The sequence below is a fragment of the Archocentrus centrarchus genome, chromosome 22, assembly GCF_007364275.1.
Source record: "Archocentrus centrarchus isolate MPI-CPG fArcCen1 chromosome 22, fArcCen1, whole genome shotgun sequence".
In the NCBI taxonomy this organism is placed as follows: Eukaryota; Metazoa; Chordata; class Actinopteri; order Cichliformes; family Cichlidae; genus Archocentrus; species Archocentrus centrarchus.
This window is the reverse complement of record NC_044367.1, coordinates 2,570,117-2,586,999: the sequence shown is the minus strand read 5'-3', so window position 1 is coordinate 2,586,999 and position 16,883 is coordinate 2,570,117. Positions and strand designations below refer to the sequence as shown.

At 41.5% G+C, this 16,883-nt stretch overlaps 1 protein-coding gene across 1 annotated transcript in view; it reads left to right on the top strand.

Moving 5' to 3' along the window:
- Window positions 1-16,883, top strand: part of atrn (attractin) — a 128,537-nt gene that overhangs the window by 51,196 nt on the left and 60,458 nt on the right. The window contains exons 21-25 of the mRNA XM_030718251.1: window positions 558-610; window positions 2,573-2,667; window positions 4,174-4,252; window positions 4,831-4,988; window positions 11,916-11,977. Of these exons, the coding sequence (XP_030574111.1) occupies window positions 558-610; window positions 2,573-2,667; window positions 4,174-4,252; window positions 4,831-4,988; window positions 11,916-11,977 (447 nt within the window). The remainder of the gene's footprint in view (window positions 1-557; window positions 611-2,572; window positions 2,668-4,173; window positions 4,253-4,830; window positions 4,989-11,915; window positions 11,978-16,883) is intronic.

Sequence of the window (16,883 nt, the reverse complement as noted above, 5' to 3'; positions counted from 1 at the left end):
TACATTATGAATGAGCCTGTAAAACCAGCTGCAGTTTGAGAAATGGGTTTCCAAAAGTCAACAACCTTCATGTGCAGGTTGATTAACCACATGAGCTTCAGTTTTCCCCTCAGAAATGTTATTTTCCATACCTGCAAGGCCACATGTTGAGATTTCAAAATGAAAACTCTAACCGTGGCACACTCTAGTAGCAGCTGTTCATTAGCGCTTGCAGCTATATTTTTAGTGCTTGTCTTAACCCTGGACTTCATTATCAGAGGGTTTTTCCAATATCCATTAAAAAGTCGAGATAAAGTTTCACAAATGATTGGTCATCAGTATGAAAATGAGGCAGGTTTTTTTTTTTGCCTTATTAAGTTTAAAGATTTTGTAGGCACAGGTTTCCTATTAATTTCCCATCACGTTCACTCAGCCTCCTTTTAATCCTTTCTTCTTTACACTGCGGTGTTACTTCCTGACTGAAGGTTAACATTCCTCTCTGCCTTCTTTTCTTCCCTCTTTCCCTTCGTTCTGAATTTTCTGCCATTCCCGTTCATCTTTCCCTCGCCTCTCTTCAGGTGTGAGGTCGAGAATCGCTACCAAGGCAACCCCCTCAAGGGAACATGCTACTGTAAGTGGAATTACAATTACTAACGTCAGTAAGAGGGTGTGTGTGTGTGTGTGTGTGTGTGTGTGTGTGTGTGTGTGTGTGTGTGTGTGTGTTTGTGAGAGGCAGACAGAGGCTGGGGGGTCACATTATGAGAGCACTGTGAGGTCTGAATCTCTTCCTTGTTCATGTCAGAGGCGAGACAGTTACACGGCTCCTGAATCAAAGTAGTTTGATGTTTCAAAAAATAACATCCAGAGGAAGCGCTGTTCTTTTAAACAAGTCGCAGATGGAGAGAACTGAGAGTGAGACGCAGATGAAATTGCCAAAGAACGTAGGGGAGCTTATGAAGGACCATCTTGCTCTTTTCCCACTTGTGATAATTCATTTTGCAGGCGCAGAGCGCAGTACAGCAGTCCACACTGTACGTTAATCCTGTCATTTTTTATTCTCATTAATTGTGATCATAGAGGGTATAGTAATGTTATGTCTGTTTAACCAGCAGTACTTTATAACCCAGAGTTGTATTTAAAGAAGCTTTTTTTTTTTTTTTTTTAAGCCTCTTTTCTGCCAAGGTGTGAATATGTTTGACATCCTGCCAGGTATAAATGAACAGGCATTTCTATTAACAGGTAAATTAAGTGTTAGCCGTATTAATTCTGAAATAGTTTGATAACTAATTGGTTAGTTTGTGAAAATCAATCAAACATAAAGTGCATGTTCAAGTTATTAATCTGTAATAGACTAACTGCAATGGTTACTCAGTTACTTGGTTATTCAGACATGGTTGTTTTGGTGGCTGTTTGTGGTCACACAATTCAACAATCAAACTGCAGTTTCAATAAAGAAGTTGGGGAATAATTGGGAATTTTCTATCATTCTGTGAGCTCTGGTGATCTGATTTTCAGCTTCACACAATACGAGCGTGTCCCCACGATGCCGACTGTTTGGTTACTTTGAGCTCAGAGTTGTGCTGCCAGCGGCCGACAGCTCAGAGTGGCTGCTCCTTCCTGTCCCATTACTCCCTGTAATAGTGCACAATGACCTCCTGTCAAAAAATGCCAACAGGGACCGTTGTTTTTGTAGATGCGTTTATGACGAACAATAGCGGCAAGTGTTAGGTTCACGGACACAAACATGATGCTGTGACTGCTTGATGATAAAAAATAAACTCAGATTTGCCAACTAAATGCTTTTTAATGCAGCATTGAATTGGATTACTCTGAAACAGGATTACCAAAACAAGACAATAGGACTAAATATGACAATATAAGCTTTATGATGAATAACAGGTAGAATAGCTTGGGGTCACCTTAAAGACAGAGAAAACAGTAAAAATTAAAAAATCTTTTTATATTCTTTTGAAAAACTTGTTTTTGAGATTTTATCCGATCTGAATCACTTTTATCCAGATTAATTTTTGGTTCCTGGATTCTACAATTTAACATTGTTAATAATGAAGAAAAAAGTCTGCAGAATAATTGAAACTGATATTAATCATGAGTTGAAAAGCTGTCATTGTTGACCTGCAAGTATGCAGCAGAGGGAAACTGCTGCTTTCTTCTTTCTGTACAGAACCTATCAAAAGTGTTTCCTTGAAAATGTATAGCCCTGTGAAATGGATCCATCACTGCAGAATAAACCTGTGGCGTTAGAATGTTTCTCCTCTTTTGAACTGCAGTGTTTTGTTGTGCTGTAGTGAAGGTGATCTTCAGCTGTAATTTACCACTAGCTGGCACACTGTCGTATAAACCATCCTCTGTCACGACCTTCATCACAGAACACGCTCCAAAATCTTCAGGTCCATCCCAGAAAGTCAATAGAATTTTGAAATGGAGAAAGAATGGGGATAATTTCCTGCCTGGAGGTCTGTCTGAAACCATGTTCTTGTGTGACTTTGAAACTACACTGATTGAGTTGCTCTTCTGCTTCTTTTATAATCCCCGCCACATTCTCCCACACTGGCGGCTCAATGGCTTCAAACAGACACGCTCCTCATCGACTACCAGTTCACCTTCAGCCTGTCACAGGAAGACGACCGCTACTACACCGCCATCAACTTTGTGGCCACACCTGAGGAGGTATGTGTCTAACAGGGAACACCCCACCGCCACAGCAGATGTCACTTCTGTAAGGATTAGAAAGTTTATAGCGATTGTCAAACAGCTGAGCTTTGGTCTTTACTTAGATGGTAGTTCAGTAATTCACATACACATTGGTTGTAGTGGACGGGCAAAAAGCACGATGATGAAACATGAGCATGGTACCAAAACTAGCCTGAAAATACAATAAGAGTCAGTATTAACTAAGCAAACTGAGGCTCCTGCTTTATGATGTTCTTTGCATAAAAGTTAGTTTCCTCACCGATGGGCCCGTCGTTAGAGTAAGGAGGTAATGTAGTGCTCATCAGAGAGGCAGTCACACAGATGTTTTCACAGCAAACAAAAGCTTGTCCAGTCGTGTTTACCTGGTTGCAGCATCTGGGGCCAAAATTGAAACATAAGCGTCTGATTAAATGTTCCAGATGGCATTTTTCCCCTGACAAAGCTTTTACTGAAGGTTTACAAATGTAGAATCAGCTAAAGGGGAGACTCAGCTGAATGCTTTGGTTTGTTTTTTTGGCCATTTTGCCTTTATTGGATAGTGAACAGTGAAGATAGACAGGAAAGTGGGGGGGGGGGCATGCAGCAAAGGGCGGTGTGTCGGACGCGAGCCTTGGCCCGCTGCACCGCGGCCATGTGGCATATGGTCACCCACTGAGCCAAACTGGCCCCTGAATGCTTTTTTAAAGTTACAGGAAATTACATTCTGATTACATCTTGCTTCTTTAACTGTGTGTGTGTGTGTGTGTGTGTGTGTGTGTGTGTGTGTGTGTGTGTGTGTGTGTGTGTGTGTGTGTGGGTATTTAGTAAATGAGATTCCAAAAGATAATTTAAAAACTATACAGAGCATAAAACCCAAACAGAACATTTCAAATTTAACACAAAATGAAGATAATAATCTGTAAAGCACGTATGTATTATAATAATAATAATAATAATAATAATAATAATAATAATAATAATAAACAGAGAAGGCATTCCATCTTCGGCCAACTTTGATGAAGCTGTTGAAATGTTAATTGTGCTGCTTCTTAAATAAATTATTAATTAACGAACACTGGCGCTCAGTAAGTGAGTAAACATCAATTACATCTCAGCTTACATCTGTTTGACATTATTTGAGCTTCACTTACAGTGAATGTAATGCATACTGTGTTCAGCAGTGGTGCTTATTCAAACATTTGATTTGTTAATTCAGCCTCCATTAGCGCCACAAATTTGCTCTAGTCTGCAATACAGTGACTGCTTGTACAGCTACAAAATGATACCGGAAGAGTGAATAAAATCACTGCTGTGCAGTTACAGTAGAACCACAGGGCTTTTCTGACCTGCCTGCAATTTGCAATTTGTTTTTCACTTACTGTATTTGTTACAGTAAAGACTGACCCCTCCATCGTCGCTCAATTGTGGTTCAACTTCTATCTGAAAAATCACAGCAGTGCACGTAATACTGATGATGAGTTGTGCGTGTTTCTGTGTCCTCAGCCAAACCGAGACCTAGATATGTTCATAAATGCCTCCAAGAACTTCAATCTGAATGTAACCTGGGCGACCAGCTTCACCGGTAAGTCTCAGCAAAGCCTTGTGTTAGTGGAGCTCGAGCAGTTAGTTAAATGAAAGCGTAATTTTACAGAAAATCATTGGCCAGTGATGTAGATATGCATTAAACCATTTAAACCACGGTCTGAAACGGACAAAGCAAGTGTGAAGATGATTCTTTTTATATTTTATATGTTCATAATAACTGAGGTAATAATAAGGTTTTAGCTTTTAGCAGTTTTTAAAAATATTTTTAGCTGTTTAAGGAGGGTATGAAATGTCACTCCTCTCTCTTCACTGTAGTCATTTCTGGACCTGGAAGTTTACAAATGTGAAGCAATGCAGATACAAAGTTTCAGATTTGTTGTCAGTAAAATGCCACCAGGCCCTTGAGCAGGAATGTGACATTCCCGTTCTATTTCTCTTTCATTGTCATTTTTTTTCTTTTTATAATTTCCTCATTTACCTCTAACTACTATATCATTTGACCTCTTTGTCCTGTCTCCCTCCTCCCATTCCTTTTCTTCTCCTCTTTTCTCGCCCTGCTGTTTTCTGTATTCTTCTTTTCTCCCTCTGTCTCCGTCCCTTGTTTATGCCATTCAGCAGGCACCCAGGCTGGAGAGGAGATCCCTATCGTCTCTCGGAGCAACATTAAGGAGTTCAAAGACAGCTTCTCCAATGAGAACTTTGATTTCCGAAACAGCCCCAACATTACGTTCTTTGTCTACGTCAGCAACTTCACGTGGCCCATCAAGATCCAAGTAAGCAAAACCCAACAGAAAGATAACTGGTGCCTGTTAAAGTACTTTGTGTTACTGTGCATATTTGTAAAGCAGGCAGGTGAAGACAAACTCACTACAGACTAATGCAATACTAAAATTGTTCAGTTTATGGTTGTATATTTATGCTAAAGCTGCACTGTGAGCAGTATATTTATGCAGAAACTGACATGTATTGATGATCAAATGCCCAAAGAAGAGTGATTGATGGTCGGTTTATGTAGTGCTTTACATTAATCTTATCAGGGCACATTTAATCCTGACAGACGGAGTAAGTCCTTCATATGACGTCAAAGAATCAGCGTTCATTTCACTTTACTGAAAGTGAAAAGAAAGTTAGATATGACTCTCGAAGCCTTAAAATGAGAAGATTAGTGCATGACAATGTGTGGAAAGTATAATAAACAGTGATGGCCTGAAACCTTAAATGTGACAGAATGGGGAGGTTGCTAGTCACAGAGGTGCATTAAGATACGGTTAAAATCCCAGATTTGGGTCTTGAACATTGCTGTAAGCCTTGGAGCTACACCATCCACTTACACTGTTGATGCTTAAGGTCTGTTATAAGAACTGATTCTAGTGTAGCAACATGCTGAAAAGAATGAATTTCCATTTGCAAGACAGACTTGACCTGATTAAAATGCTGCTCGTTTACATTATTACCAGCACTTAAGTTTCAAACACCTCACACAGCTTTGTATCGACATCTTTACACGTGTAGTTGTCACTAAAGTAGAAAGTGACTTGCCTTCTGTGTAGATTTGTAGAGTTCTGATAAATGCACCGTGTGCACATGGGTGTTTGTGCACGATGGTAAAGGATGTAATAAAGTCCTGCATCAATACAACATGTTGATGTAATAAATGAATGTTCTGCCAGGAGGGAGAGATGCTCTGGGCCTGGCTTTTTGTGTGCTCTGTGCAGCTCGCCTAACTGTGTGCCTCCCCAAACAGTTCTGGAAATGATTTCACTGGTTGCCCCTTGCAAGCGCCTTCCCCCCCCCCTGCCCTCCTCCAGAGGGGGAGAAAATCCTGCCTCCATCTACTACACCCCTGCCTTGTGAGGGCTTTCAGTTCTTTCAGCTTTAGAGCTCCAGCTGCCTCACCTTTGGGCTGGCTGGGTGGGATCATGTAGAAGATCACCCCTATTTTGAAACTAAAACACGCAGGTCTGCTGCCGTGTCCTTCTCCCCCCTCCCCCCTTTGCGCTCATGGAGTTTTATCTTCGTCAGCGAGGTAACACTTTCCAGTTTTCTTTCTTTTGCCAACACTCCTCGATCTCAGATTTTTATTTCTCGTAACGATTCCTCCTCAGTAATAGCCCTTCACTTTTCTTTTTGCCTTTTCTCCTCGTCTTCAGCGGTCTGCTGCCGTGTGGCGCTGGGATGTGAGTAGTGTGCTTGTGTGTGGAACCGTAGGCGGTGGGTCCTCCAGTGTTGGCAGGCAGAGATCGGCATGCTGGAAAATGGTTCATAAACAGCAACTTAGAAAGAGCAAGGGCAAAGTGGAATGTTAAGTTGAAACACATGCTGCATTCAGAGTGTGCAAACTAAGCTCTCTGCCCAGGCTTTTAGTGTGCAGCTATACAGAGCTCTCTGTCTTTCTCCTGCTCCCTCTCTTCACTCGCCACCTCAAGGTTGCTGCTGTTTGCTTTCACGTGGTTGAAATTAGCGCTCAAACGGCATGTGTATCATTTTGAAGAGAATTTGTTTTTTTTGTCTGTTTTACCTTGACTCCACTTGTTGCATTTGCCAGTCTGCTGAGCTCCAGGTTTTATTACTTAGAATTATTACAATTTTTACAATTTTATGTAGAGCACCGAATTGGATTACAGGACACACCCCGCTGTAATTACTCTCACTTACCAAATGAGCTCTTTCCCAGTGGTCAGAGTCAATTCTGTGATGACTTCATCACCGTCGAGCTGCTCAGATCATCAAAGCAGGATCGACTGCAGGGAGATTAGTAAGGCAGGCGTTCTCACACACCTCTTTCCCCCCATTTTTTACTCTTCTTCTATCCTGATGAAGAATAGATCTGAATTTAATGATGTTTGTAATGAAACACAAATCCCAGACTAATTACATTAAAGAGCTGTGATCTTCTGTTCCGTGCCTTAGTGAACATGTCATGATATCGTAGAGATTAGAGCAGCCTGCAATTTAATACCCTGCTGTGGAGTAGCAGCATCTGTAGCTATCAGCTGACTGCTGCTCTGCATATCTGTGCGGACGCATGTAGTGTTTATCTGGGCCATGCCTCACTGCCTGGTGGGTGTGTCTCGATAGTGATCGCAGGGAGGTAAGAAAACAGAAGCAGTGGTTTTTGGCTGGCTTTGGAGAGTGACAAATACATCATGAAATTACTACTATTTAAAAAGTGAAGCTAAATGGGGAAAAACGATAAGATTTGTTTCTGATTTCTATAATTTAATCAGCAAGAAACTGTCTTGTAATCTGAGATTCAGTAACACTACAGATGTAAGTACTTTCTTTAGGAATATCACTTAAATGGCAAATGATTCAAAATTGTATCACCTCGATATAATGATGTAGTTCATTTCTATTTTTTACAGGAGGATATTTGAACCTAATTTAGATTTAAAGAGCTGTTATTAGTGAGTCTTTTCTTTTTTCAGTACTTGTCCATCATGCTTTTGATGATGGACTTGATCCTCCTCAGGACCTCAGGATCCTCCACCTTTTCTGGACAGAAAATATTATTTTTCCAGCTCCTACTGGCTTGAGGGGATGTGTTGCTGTATTTCCCTTTAAATTATCTTAAAGTTTTTTTTTTTTTTTTTTTGTTTTTTTTAATTGAAGTCAGCTGACATACCTGTTCAGCCCAGAATCTTTACTTCTTTTTGGAAACGGTGATTTTTGGCAGCGTGCTGTAGATTATTGTGCCAAATGTTCCTCTTCTGCTAATCTTCATCTCGTAGGCCTGTTTAATTTCCTGTGTATATCCACAGGAATTAGAGGTGCTGTGGGTAAATTTCAACACTTTTTGAACTCCTCATCACATCAGCAGGACTGCCACGTCCGTGTGTGACCTGTACATTGACTGTGTTAGAGCCAGAATGCAGAGATGCAGGTCGACACATCCCCCAAGTCTAAAATAAAGAAAGTTCATTCAAGCTGGAAGTCTTTTGTTACCTCGAGTTTCCATTTTGGCATCTGTTTATCAGTTTAGTTCTAAATTACTTGTGCTCGTTAAAATGGCACTGCTCCATTTTTCAGCTTAAAAACATTTGAAAACGTTTGACACTGAAGTGAGTTTGCACAGATTTTACTCACAGATTTTGTTGTTTACTGTACATTTGAAAATCAGCCAGCTTCTCATCATTTCCCCAGCTAATCTAACTTGCTAAATACATAAAGTAAAACTGTTTACTGTGATGCCAGTGACCTTTTGAGGCTTCACTTTCACTGCGCTGTTTTGAGCAAAATGCAAATTTTTTTTTCAGCAGTGCTATATGGTGACAGAGCTTCCATGTTGATGTTTAGCAGGTTTAATATCCTTTTTGTTCAGATTTTGTTGTTTTTGCTTGCATTTATCAGCATTAAATCTGAGTTTGATGGGAATATTATTACTTCTCCAAGTATTTGGTCACAAACAAAGTGCTGGAGAGGTTAAAAATTTGACCTGGTTGCTCCTCAGAATATGTGAATGTCTGCACCAAGATGTAAAAGTCATTCACTGGTTAAATAATTTCACACACACTAAAAAAAAAAAAAAGAGAGGACCTTCTGATGCTGCTACAGTAAAATCCCCAACATTATTATACATCATTTGGGAAGCATAAACCTTATCTTATATGGTCTTTATAGATGCTGACACAGTTCAGACCAAAGACGGTGACCGGCTGACCGACCAGTCAGTGCAGCCAGACTGTGGCTGAAATGTTCAATGAAGTACAAAATATTAAAAATAAATAAAAAGTTTTAAAAATCTAGTTGTAACCCTCCAAAAGAGTGAGTAGTATTGCACCAGAGGGGAAAAAAAAGAAGTCCCTTCCTCAAGACATTAATTTACGCTTGCCTAGCTGTTTGGCCAGTTTTATGTCACAGTCATATTTAAGCTGGAGTGTTTTCAAAACACAGTTCACACGGCAACAGAACAAACATGCAAGCTGCCAATCCAATCTAGCTCTGCCACATTTAAAATTTTTTTTTTTTTTTTCCTCCCTCAGTCCCCCCTTTCTTTATAGTGGAACCTGTTGAGCACCCATCCCTCGCAATGGTGACGACACGTTCCTTCAAAACTCAAAAATATACTTGAAGCAGCTGTCAGAATCCATTAAGGTAGAATATTTCCAGCCCTAATGCCGGGCGGCAGGCTGACGGGCCCTGCTGTGAGATCCTTTGCAACCCCTAAAAGAGTCACCCTCTGCTGGGCACATAACTAGAGCGTCGCCCAGGCCGCCTGCTGCCACCTTCAGCCTGCCTGTCAGTGACAGCGAACCGCACACTGCTGACACTTGAAATTAACCGCTACAATAACTGTTATCGCACATCTTCTCAGTGCGACAGCCTGCTCGCACTTTTCAAAATGGAGTTAAGGCAGTAATGACATGAAGTAATGCCGCTGCTTTTTCTTGTGGTGGACAAGTTAGCGTTGTCCTTGAAGGGGGCAGTTTCATTAGAAGAGAGAATTATGAATCTCTAATCACCTAAAAAGGAAAAAAGTACATGGCTTTGTTAGGCCACTGTCACAAGGCATACTGGGTTTCAGCGCCCCAGCTGACAAGGCTTCTTTGATAATTCTACGCTTTGCTCTTGAAAGAATTCCTGCCACTCGCAGGTTCAAACAGTCTCTGATACGTTTGCTTTCATCCTTTCATTCTTAACCCACCATTTACATTCATGAGCACAGGGAAGTAAAATATTCCCTCCAAACGTTTTTCTCTTAATTGCAAATACCTAATTGGCTTCTTTAAAGATGGAATAATTTCTTGAAATGTCTCTGTGGGGGCTTTTATTGGAAGTATATGGATGGATTTTAAATCCCGGGAAGCTTGACAAGCATTGATTAATGTCAGAAAGCAAGTTGGGGAGAAAAAGGGGGAAAAAAAATAGTCGTCCTGGATTTTCATCTGCGTGCGTAATGACATGTTTGTGTGTGTCCTGAAGTGTGGTTTCCTGCATCAGTGCAGCCAGTGAAGAAATAATTCACTATCTATGACAACTAAAGTAAAATTCCTCATCTATAATCAAAGTAAGTAGAAATATTTAACAGTGTCAGCATTTCTAATGTGGCAACATTTAACTTTCTTTGGATTGATATCACAACACAGTAAACTGAGCGTGGTTGTGTATCAGGATTATTTTTCAGTGTTTCTGAAATAACCTAGCCTGGAGTAAACTATAATAAAGATTATTTTAGTTAAAATTAGGCCTTTTTTGTGGCCAAAAATCAGCAGAAATCTTAATTCTAAACAATGTTATTCAAACATTTGGTCCTTGAAAAAAACCATAGAGCTGTTTCAGATACCTCAAAACATCAATAGCTGGAAGAGATCAGGTATTTTGTAGATTAAACCGTTTCTAATAGAAGATTTATTTGTTGTGGAAAACTTAGATTAGTTGTTGGAGGCTCACAGTCGGTGGTTATTTGTATCTTGATTAACATCAAACCACTGATCGTTACAGCGTTAGCGGGATTTGGTGTCCATTACAGTACCCTGTGGCTAACTCCTAAACTGCTCCTGTGCTGGTTGCCTATCCTGATCTCTGCTGATGTCATCTTTTTAAAACTTTTCCCTGAGTATATTGGTACCCTGAACTTATCTTCAGTGTTCAACAGTCTGGAGCAAAATTATTACACTGAGGGTTCGGTGCTCAACAGTAATCAACAGTTAACACATTAGCAATCCAGATGGTGCTGACTCCACAAGTAAATTAGACCCCGGGCCTGTCCCAGAGCACACCCTCCCCTGTCATCTCACCGTATAGGCCAGTGCTTTTGGCCTGGTTTGGGTCTTGTGTAAACACTGTAGATTTATTTGCAATCTGACCTGCCAATTTTTTACCCCCAAATATTACATATTCATCGACTAATCTGACAAGAACACAGGTGGTTTTTCTACCTTATCTTTTTTCCTTCCTCCTCCTACCTTTTTTTTTTTCTTCCCAGAGGAATGCTACGCTACACCGGCTTTTCTTAGAAATTATAAGCAGGAGTGGTGATGAGCTTTGGTCCAAGTTGCCACATCAGGGAAAAAAAAATAAAAAAGTGAGTGGAATTTGGCAGCAGGATCTACATTACCTCTGTGTTGCCAGAGAGAGGCAGTGTTGTGTTGTTGGAGTAGATGTACGTGAGGCATTTTGCCGTGGGGGGGAGTGTAGGCGTAAGAGGAGGAGGGGGCATTGGGGAGGTGGTACCTCACTGCCAATGTTACCCCTGGCAACCTTGATTAAGAAAGGATTTTGTTAGCACAATTGCTCTTGTGGTGATTACATAGTGAATATTTCTGCCCACATGTGCAGGTATGAGGGTTTTTCTGCAGGCTGTGGGCAGCTGAGAGGCCCGGTTGCTGGGTTGTTGTCTCTCTGACAGATATTTAATCGGGAGCACAGATAAGACAACAGACTGGCAACCTCCCAGTAGTTAGGAATAAGTGCATGGGTAGCCTCAGTGATGGAGAAATGTCACAGATTGTTTTAGATCGCTAGAAATATACATATATGTACAAAGCATGCATGGAGTCATAGACATGCTTCACAATATGCAATACAAGCACGCATTATGAGAGCAGGAACAGCCTTATCCGGCTCTTCTCACATCTACAAGGTCAACTCTGGTCTAAAGCCTGCATGTTTGAATGTACGCTGCCGACCTGTTTCCACATCTCCCCGTTTAAAGCAGATTTCTGACGCAGTCTTCTGTCCTCTGTTTCCCTTCTTAACAGATCGCCTTCTCCCAGCACAGTAACTTCATGGATCTTGTGCAGTTCTTCGTCACATTCTTCAGGTAAGCAGCCCTCCTCTGTCACTCCACCTGCTCCCCACCAGAGATATGTGGGCGTTAAAAGTGGCTGCACTCGCCCTTACTGTGTATATGTGTGTGTCTGTGTTGGTGTGTAATTCAGTGTGAACGATAGTGATGGATCACAAAAGCTGCTTTCCCTCTGCACCAGCTATTACTAGAAGAAGCATCACAGCTTGACTACTTTATAGGTGCTGGTTAGCTGCCAGCACATACAGGCATGCATACATAGGTGCAGCCGCCAGCTATTTTATTCACTCACATTATGCAAAAAACACCCCCCCCCCCCCCCCCCAAAAAAAAGCCCTTAACATTATTGAACATGTGTTCACATGTGTTCACATGCCAACTAAAACCATCTTACACTTAATTATGTTGACCTTAGCATTGTCAAGTATGCTTAACCCCTAAAGTCCAATGTGTTTATCCAGTGTGATCACTGTGCCTGGGTGCAGCTAAGCAAACCCTGCCTTGGCACGGTTCAGTTAGACTCGGGGATGGTACGTGGAGTATGATCGCTATCGGCGCCCCTGCACGATAGCGACAGCTGCCTCTGTTGAAATCGCTGTGTTAAGTAATTAACAAATGTTAAAGAGCAGTGTAGCACCAAAGCTGGCAAGAGGGAGTGAGGTTTATCTAACATTAGCAAAAGGCTGTTAGCTGTTTGAGCACACAGTCAAGTCAAAGGTTAACGTTGCCTTTGTGCACTTGTTTCAGTTCAGCTTAGTCTCAGAGTCTTGGCTGCTGTTTTCCTGCTTTGTTTTCTCTGTGTGAGCGTCTCTTCTGCTCCGCTGTGAGTCAGAGTGAAACAGAACCTGGAGAAGCAGTGGCTGGTAGCTTGCTCTTGTCCATGATGAGTGAAGATCATCTCAGCCATTTTAATGAAGACATTGTTTTCATATTTGGGGACTTAAATGTTTTAGGCTTTATCGTAGCCTGCTGTCGCTGCTAAATGCTCAGATTTGTACACCAGCCAGTCCCTTAAAAGATAAATAAAGCAAAAATTGAACAGAAATATTGTTAGAATAGTTTCTACATTCGTACTGTTTGCTTTGAAGCCAGAGTTTTTCCCCCTTGCATTAACGTCTTACTGCACGTTACAGGGTCTGCGTTACTATCTGCTTACTTCTGCAGTTTATGAAGGTGTGCCATGTGATGGCATGGAGACAGGATTATTTTTGCAGTTTTGCACATGACTTTGCGCATATTTTCATGTGATATATCTGTTAAGTTACAGTGGCTCACCTCTGCATCTTGACTGGAATTTAAAATGAATTTCTGGAGTATTGTTGGCAGAGCAGTGCACTACTTTGTAATGATGGAGATGCAGTTTTTTTTTTTTTTTCTGGCAGGTCTAAAAATGTGCATATGTTCAGCTTCGACGAATCCCCGAGCCTGTGCTCGACTTCTTCAGAAACTGCTGTAATATGTTATTGATTTAAAAATGAGATGGAACAAAAAAATTGGATACACAACTGTGTCCTTGCATGCTTGACTGCATGTATGGTATTTCTCTTGAGTATCCAGTATGCGAGTTTGTGTGCGCGCCTCCAACCCAGAGGAGAATTGTAGGACTCTCTTCACGTTTGTGCGTTCGCCACATTGCGCTGAGAAACAAAAAAAAAACCTGCCAGCTGTTCCAAGTCGTGCTGTTGTTATTGATTCTGCAGCCATGTAAAGGAGGATAGATTTGATCGAAGCTGCTTTGATGGATTCTTTTATTTTCTCTGACCAGCCATTTGGCCGGCTGTTCAACAACATGTTTCAACATCAGCTGAATAAATCGTTTTTGTTTTTTTTCTTCACTTCTGAGGTACATTTTGGATTTGTGCAGCATTAAAGGCAGCTGCACCTCACTTCCTTTGCTTTCAGTTAGTAACCCTGCAGCTCCCAGATTGTGATGCTGGTACGTTTATTGACATGCGTCAGCATTCGGGTGTTTGCATGTCAGCAAAGCGCGCGACTTGTGCTCGCTGTGTGCAGGAAGCAAGCAGCACAGCGATTCAGAAACAGAACTGTCTTCCCGTCGCGCTCCCTATTTCTCTGCTCATTTTTTATATTCCCCCTCCTTCCTCCTCGCTGCTCTTTTTCCATTCCGAGCTTTTCTTCTCCCCTGCTTCTTTCTTATCCGGCCCATTTCCCACCTTCCCACCATGTTCTCCTCCTGTCTTTCTCTTTTCATCTTTGGCTCTCCATCTTCCCTTCTGTTCGCCTCCTCCATTTCTCCCTCTGTCTCTTCCCTTGCCTGCTTCTCCCTTGTCTCCCTCCCCACCATCCCCTGGCTTGTTGTTTTTACTCCTAGCCTCCCACCACTCCCTCTGACGTGCTCTTAATCCCACAGCACTGTCCTTTTTGATGTGTTTGCTGCCTGCCACTGATTCAGCACAGATGAGACCTAAAGTTAGCAAGCTCACAGCCTTGTCCCTGTTTGCTTCTCGATCTGTGGGTGCTGCATTGTTTGTGTTGCAGGGGAGGAGAGGGATGCTAATTAACGTGAAAATTGTTTGCGCTTCTTCACTCAGTTTCTCTGTGTCTTAATCTCTCTTTCTTGCTCTCCCTGCCTCGTTCCCTGCGGGGACAGATGAAGGTGGTGCCATTCTGTTATCTGCAGTGCCAGCACAGATACCCCCACAAGCATTCTCCAGCCACAGAACAGAAGAGATGCATTAAACATCAGTGTTAACAGCAAACAGATGCATTCACATACTCACGTCCAGTTGTCCAGGGCTTTCTCACCTTAGGCCTGCTCTGTCATTGCTTATTAAAGCGAAAATAACTGCATGTTTTTTCCCCTCGCTGTTTCCGATCAGGCGGAGTCAAGGACTTTCCCAACATTTATGGATAACTTTTTTTTTTTTTTTTTTTTTTTTTAACAAATGTTTAACAAATTGAATGTTGTCTCTAGCTGTGCAAATTGAATGTTTTCTTCCAGGCCTGGAAAAGCCCTGGAGGATGTGAAATTTCCAAAATATTTTTGGAAATGCAATGAAAATGTATTCTTGAGCCCCCCCCCCCCCCCCCCCCCCCCCGAGCCGTCATGTTTTTAATTTTAAACTTGGCTGCTGCAAAAGCAAGCAGTCTTTGAAGTAACAGTGACCTGAATGACAAATTTCTTGGCTACCAAACTGTTGAGTGGAAGAAGCTAAAAGAACTGTCACAAAGTGCAAAGTTTTAACATTGCACACTGGAGCACATTCGTCATGGAAATATTAGTGCAACTTTGGCTTTATTTATTTATTTTTGGAGGTCTGACACCACACATCATGTAGCCTACATTTCTCACTCCTGCAAATGGAAAAAGTTTGTTCTCTAAATACTTTCGTTTACAAAGGAAATGTTCAGCAGAGCTGCACGGCGTAACCCACAGAGGTCATATCTCTGTGTGTGTTTTGGGGGAATTGATGGTACTTGAATGGATAATTAGCAGAATTACACAAGAGCACTTGACTGTCCGATTTAGCCAGATGCAGATATTCCAGCTTTAGCACCGGGTTCTGCCGATCCCAGTTCGCAGCAGTGCGGGCGAAATGAGAGCGAGACAGTGTTTTGAAGTAACGGTCTGGCATAAAGAACAAGGTCGAGGCACGGCGACGGAACGGTTAGCCGTTTGAGGCAACGTTCAGCTTGTTTAACCTGCAGTGAGGTTCCTCTTGTTCTGCTCGGGGAGCTGCTTTTATTTGAAGATAACAGAAGAAAATGTTCTAGAACGCTGACTGCACGCCGGCCCAGTGTGGTGTTTACTTCTTTAAAAAAAAAAACTTGACTTAACCTCATAATAGTCAGTGCAGCACTGAAGCCCGATGTCCTAGAAAATTTGGCCTCCCCCGGGAGCCTGCAGACACGTCTCTGTTACTTGACAGCTAATATTAAAATAACTTGAGCTATCTGGTGGGCACTCCCACCCAGCACCGGTTCTTCCATATATTTTAGCACATGGCTGCTCCCAGCGGAAAGCAAAACCCTGGTGTTAGGAATGCTTTGCTCTCTAAAGTAAAGTATGCGCTTCTATGCATATGCATAGGTTCACAGAGTCACTGACTGTGAGTGTAGCTCTAGTATTCATCAAGTCTAACCACTGCTCACCTTTTTGTGGAACAAATAATATTTGAGTGAGCAGACAAAGTCTTGTCTTGTTTCACCTGTTCACGCAGTATTTCTTACTATAGCTGCAGTAAGTACCTGTCAAATCCAGTAAGATCAACAGCACCTGGCTCAAAATTTAATTTGTTACTGCTTGTTAAGACACTGTTATCTTTCAGAAGCGACACTTGGTTCTTTCCATTGGAAATCCCTCTCGAGATGAATGTATTCTATTTTATACATGGCAGGAAAGCTGATGTGTTTAGCAGAGCCAATCATGTGTTTCACACATTTACTAAGATACAGAGTGGTTCGCTTTGACTTTGATGCTGACTATGAGATCCCCTAAAACAAATGTAAGGAGCAGGTTTGTGGTGGGCCTGCGCCGTAGTTTCACAGCCACATTAATAGCAAAACAAATGCAAGAATTTACGGACTTGAGCTCTGGAAAGTAAAAAGCGTTAGTAGGCAGGACTGGGAATACTGAGTATTTTTAACAACAAATCCATTTATCAGCTTTTGTCCATGTAGTCAGAGCTTGAAGGATATTGTTTGTCTGTCGGACAGTCTTGGATTGTTGTTTAAAAATTATTTGGTGCATCAGTGAGCAACATGTTCATATTCAGACTGATGAATACGAGCGCTCGAGTCTTTAGTTACTGTACTTATTTACACACCACTACTCACAAGGTTTAAAAAGCAAACACTTTTTTCTTTTTTTAATTAACAGTAAATTCACCATAAATGTTATAAATGATCACTTTTCATTCATGAAATCATTAATTATAAGTCATTAGTGGTATATAATGGA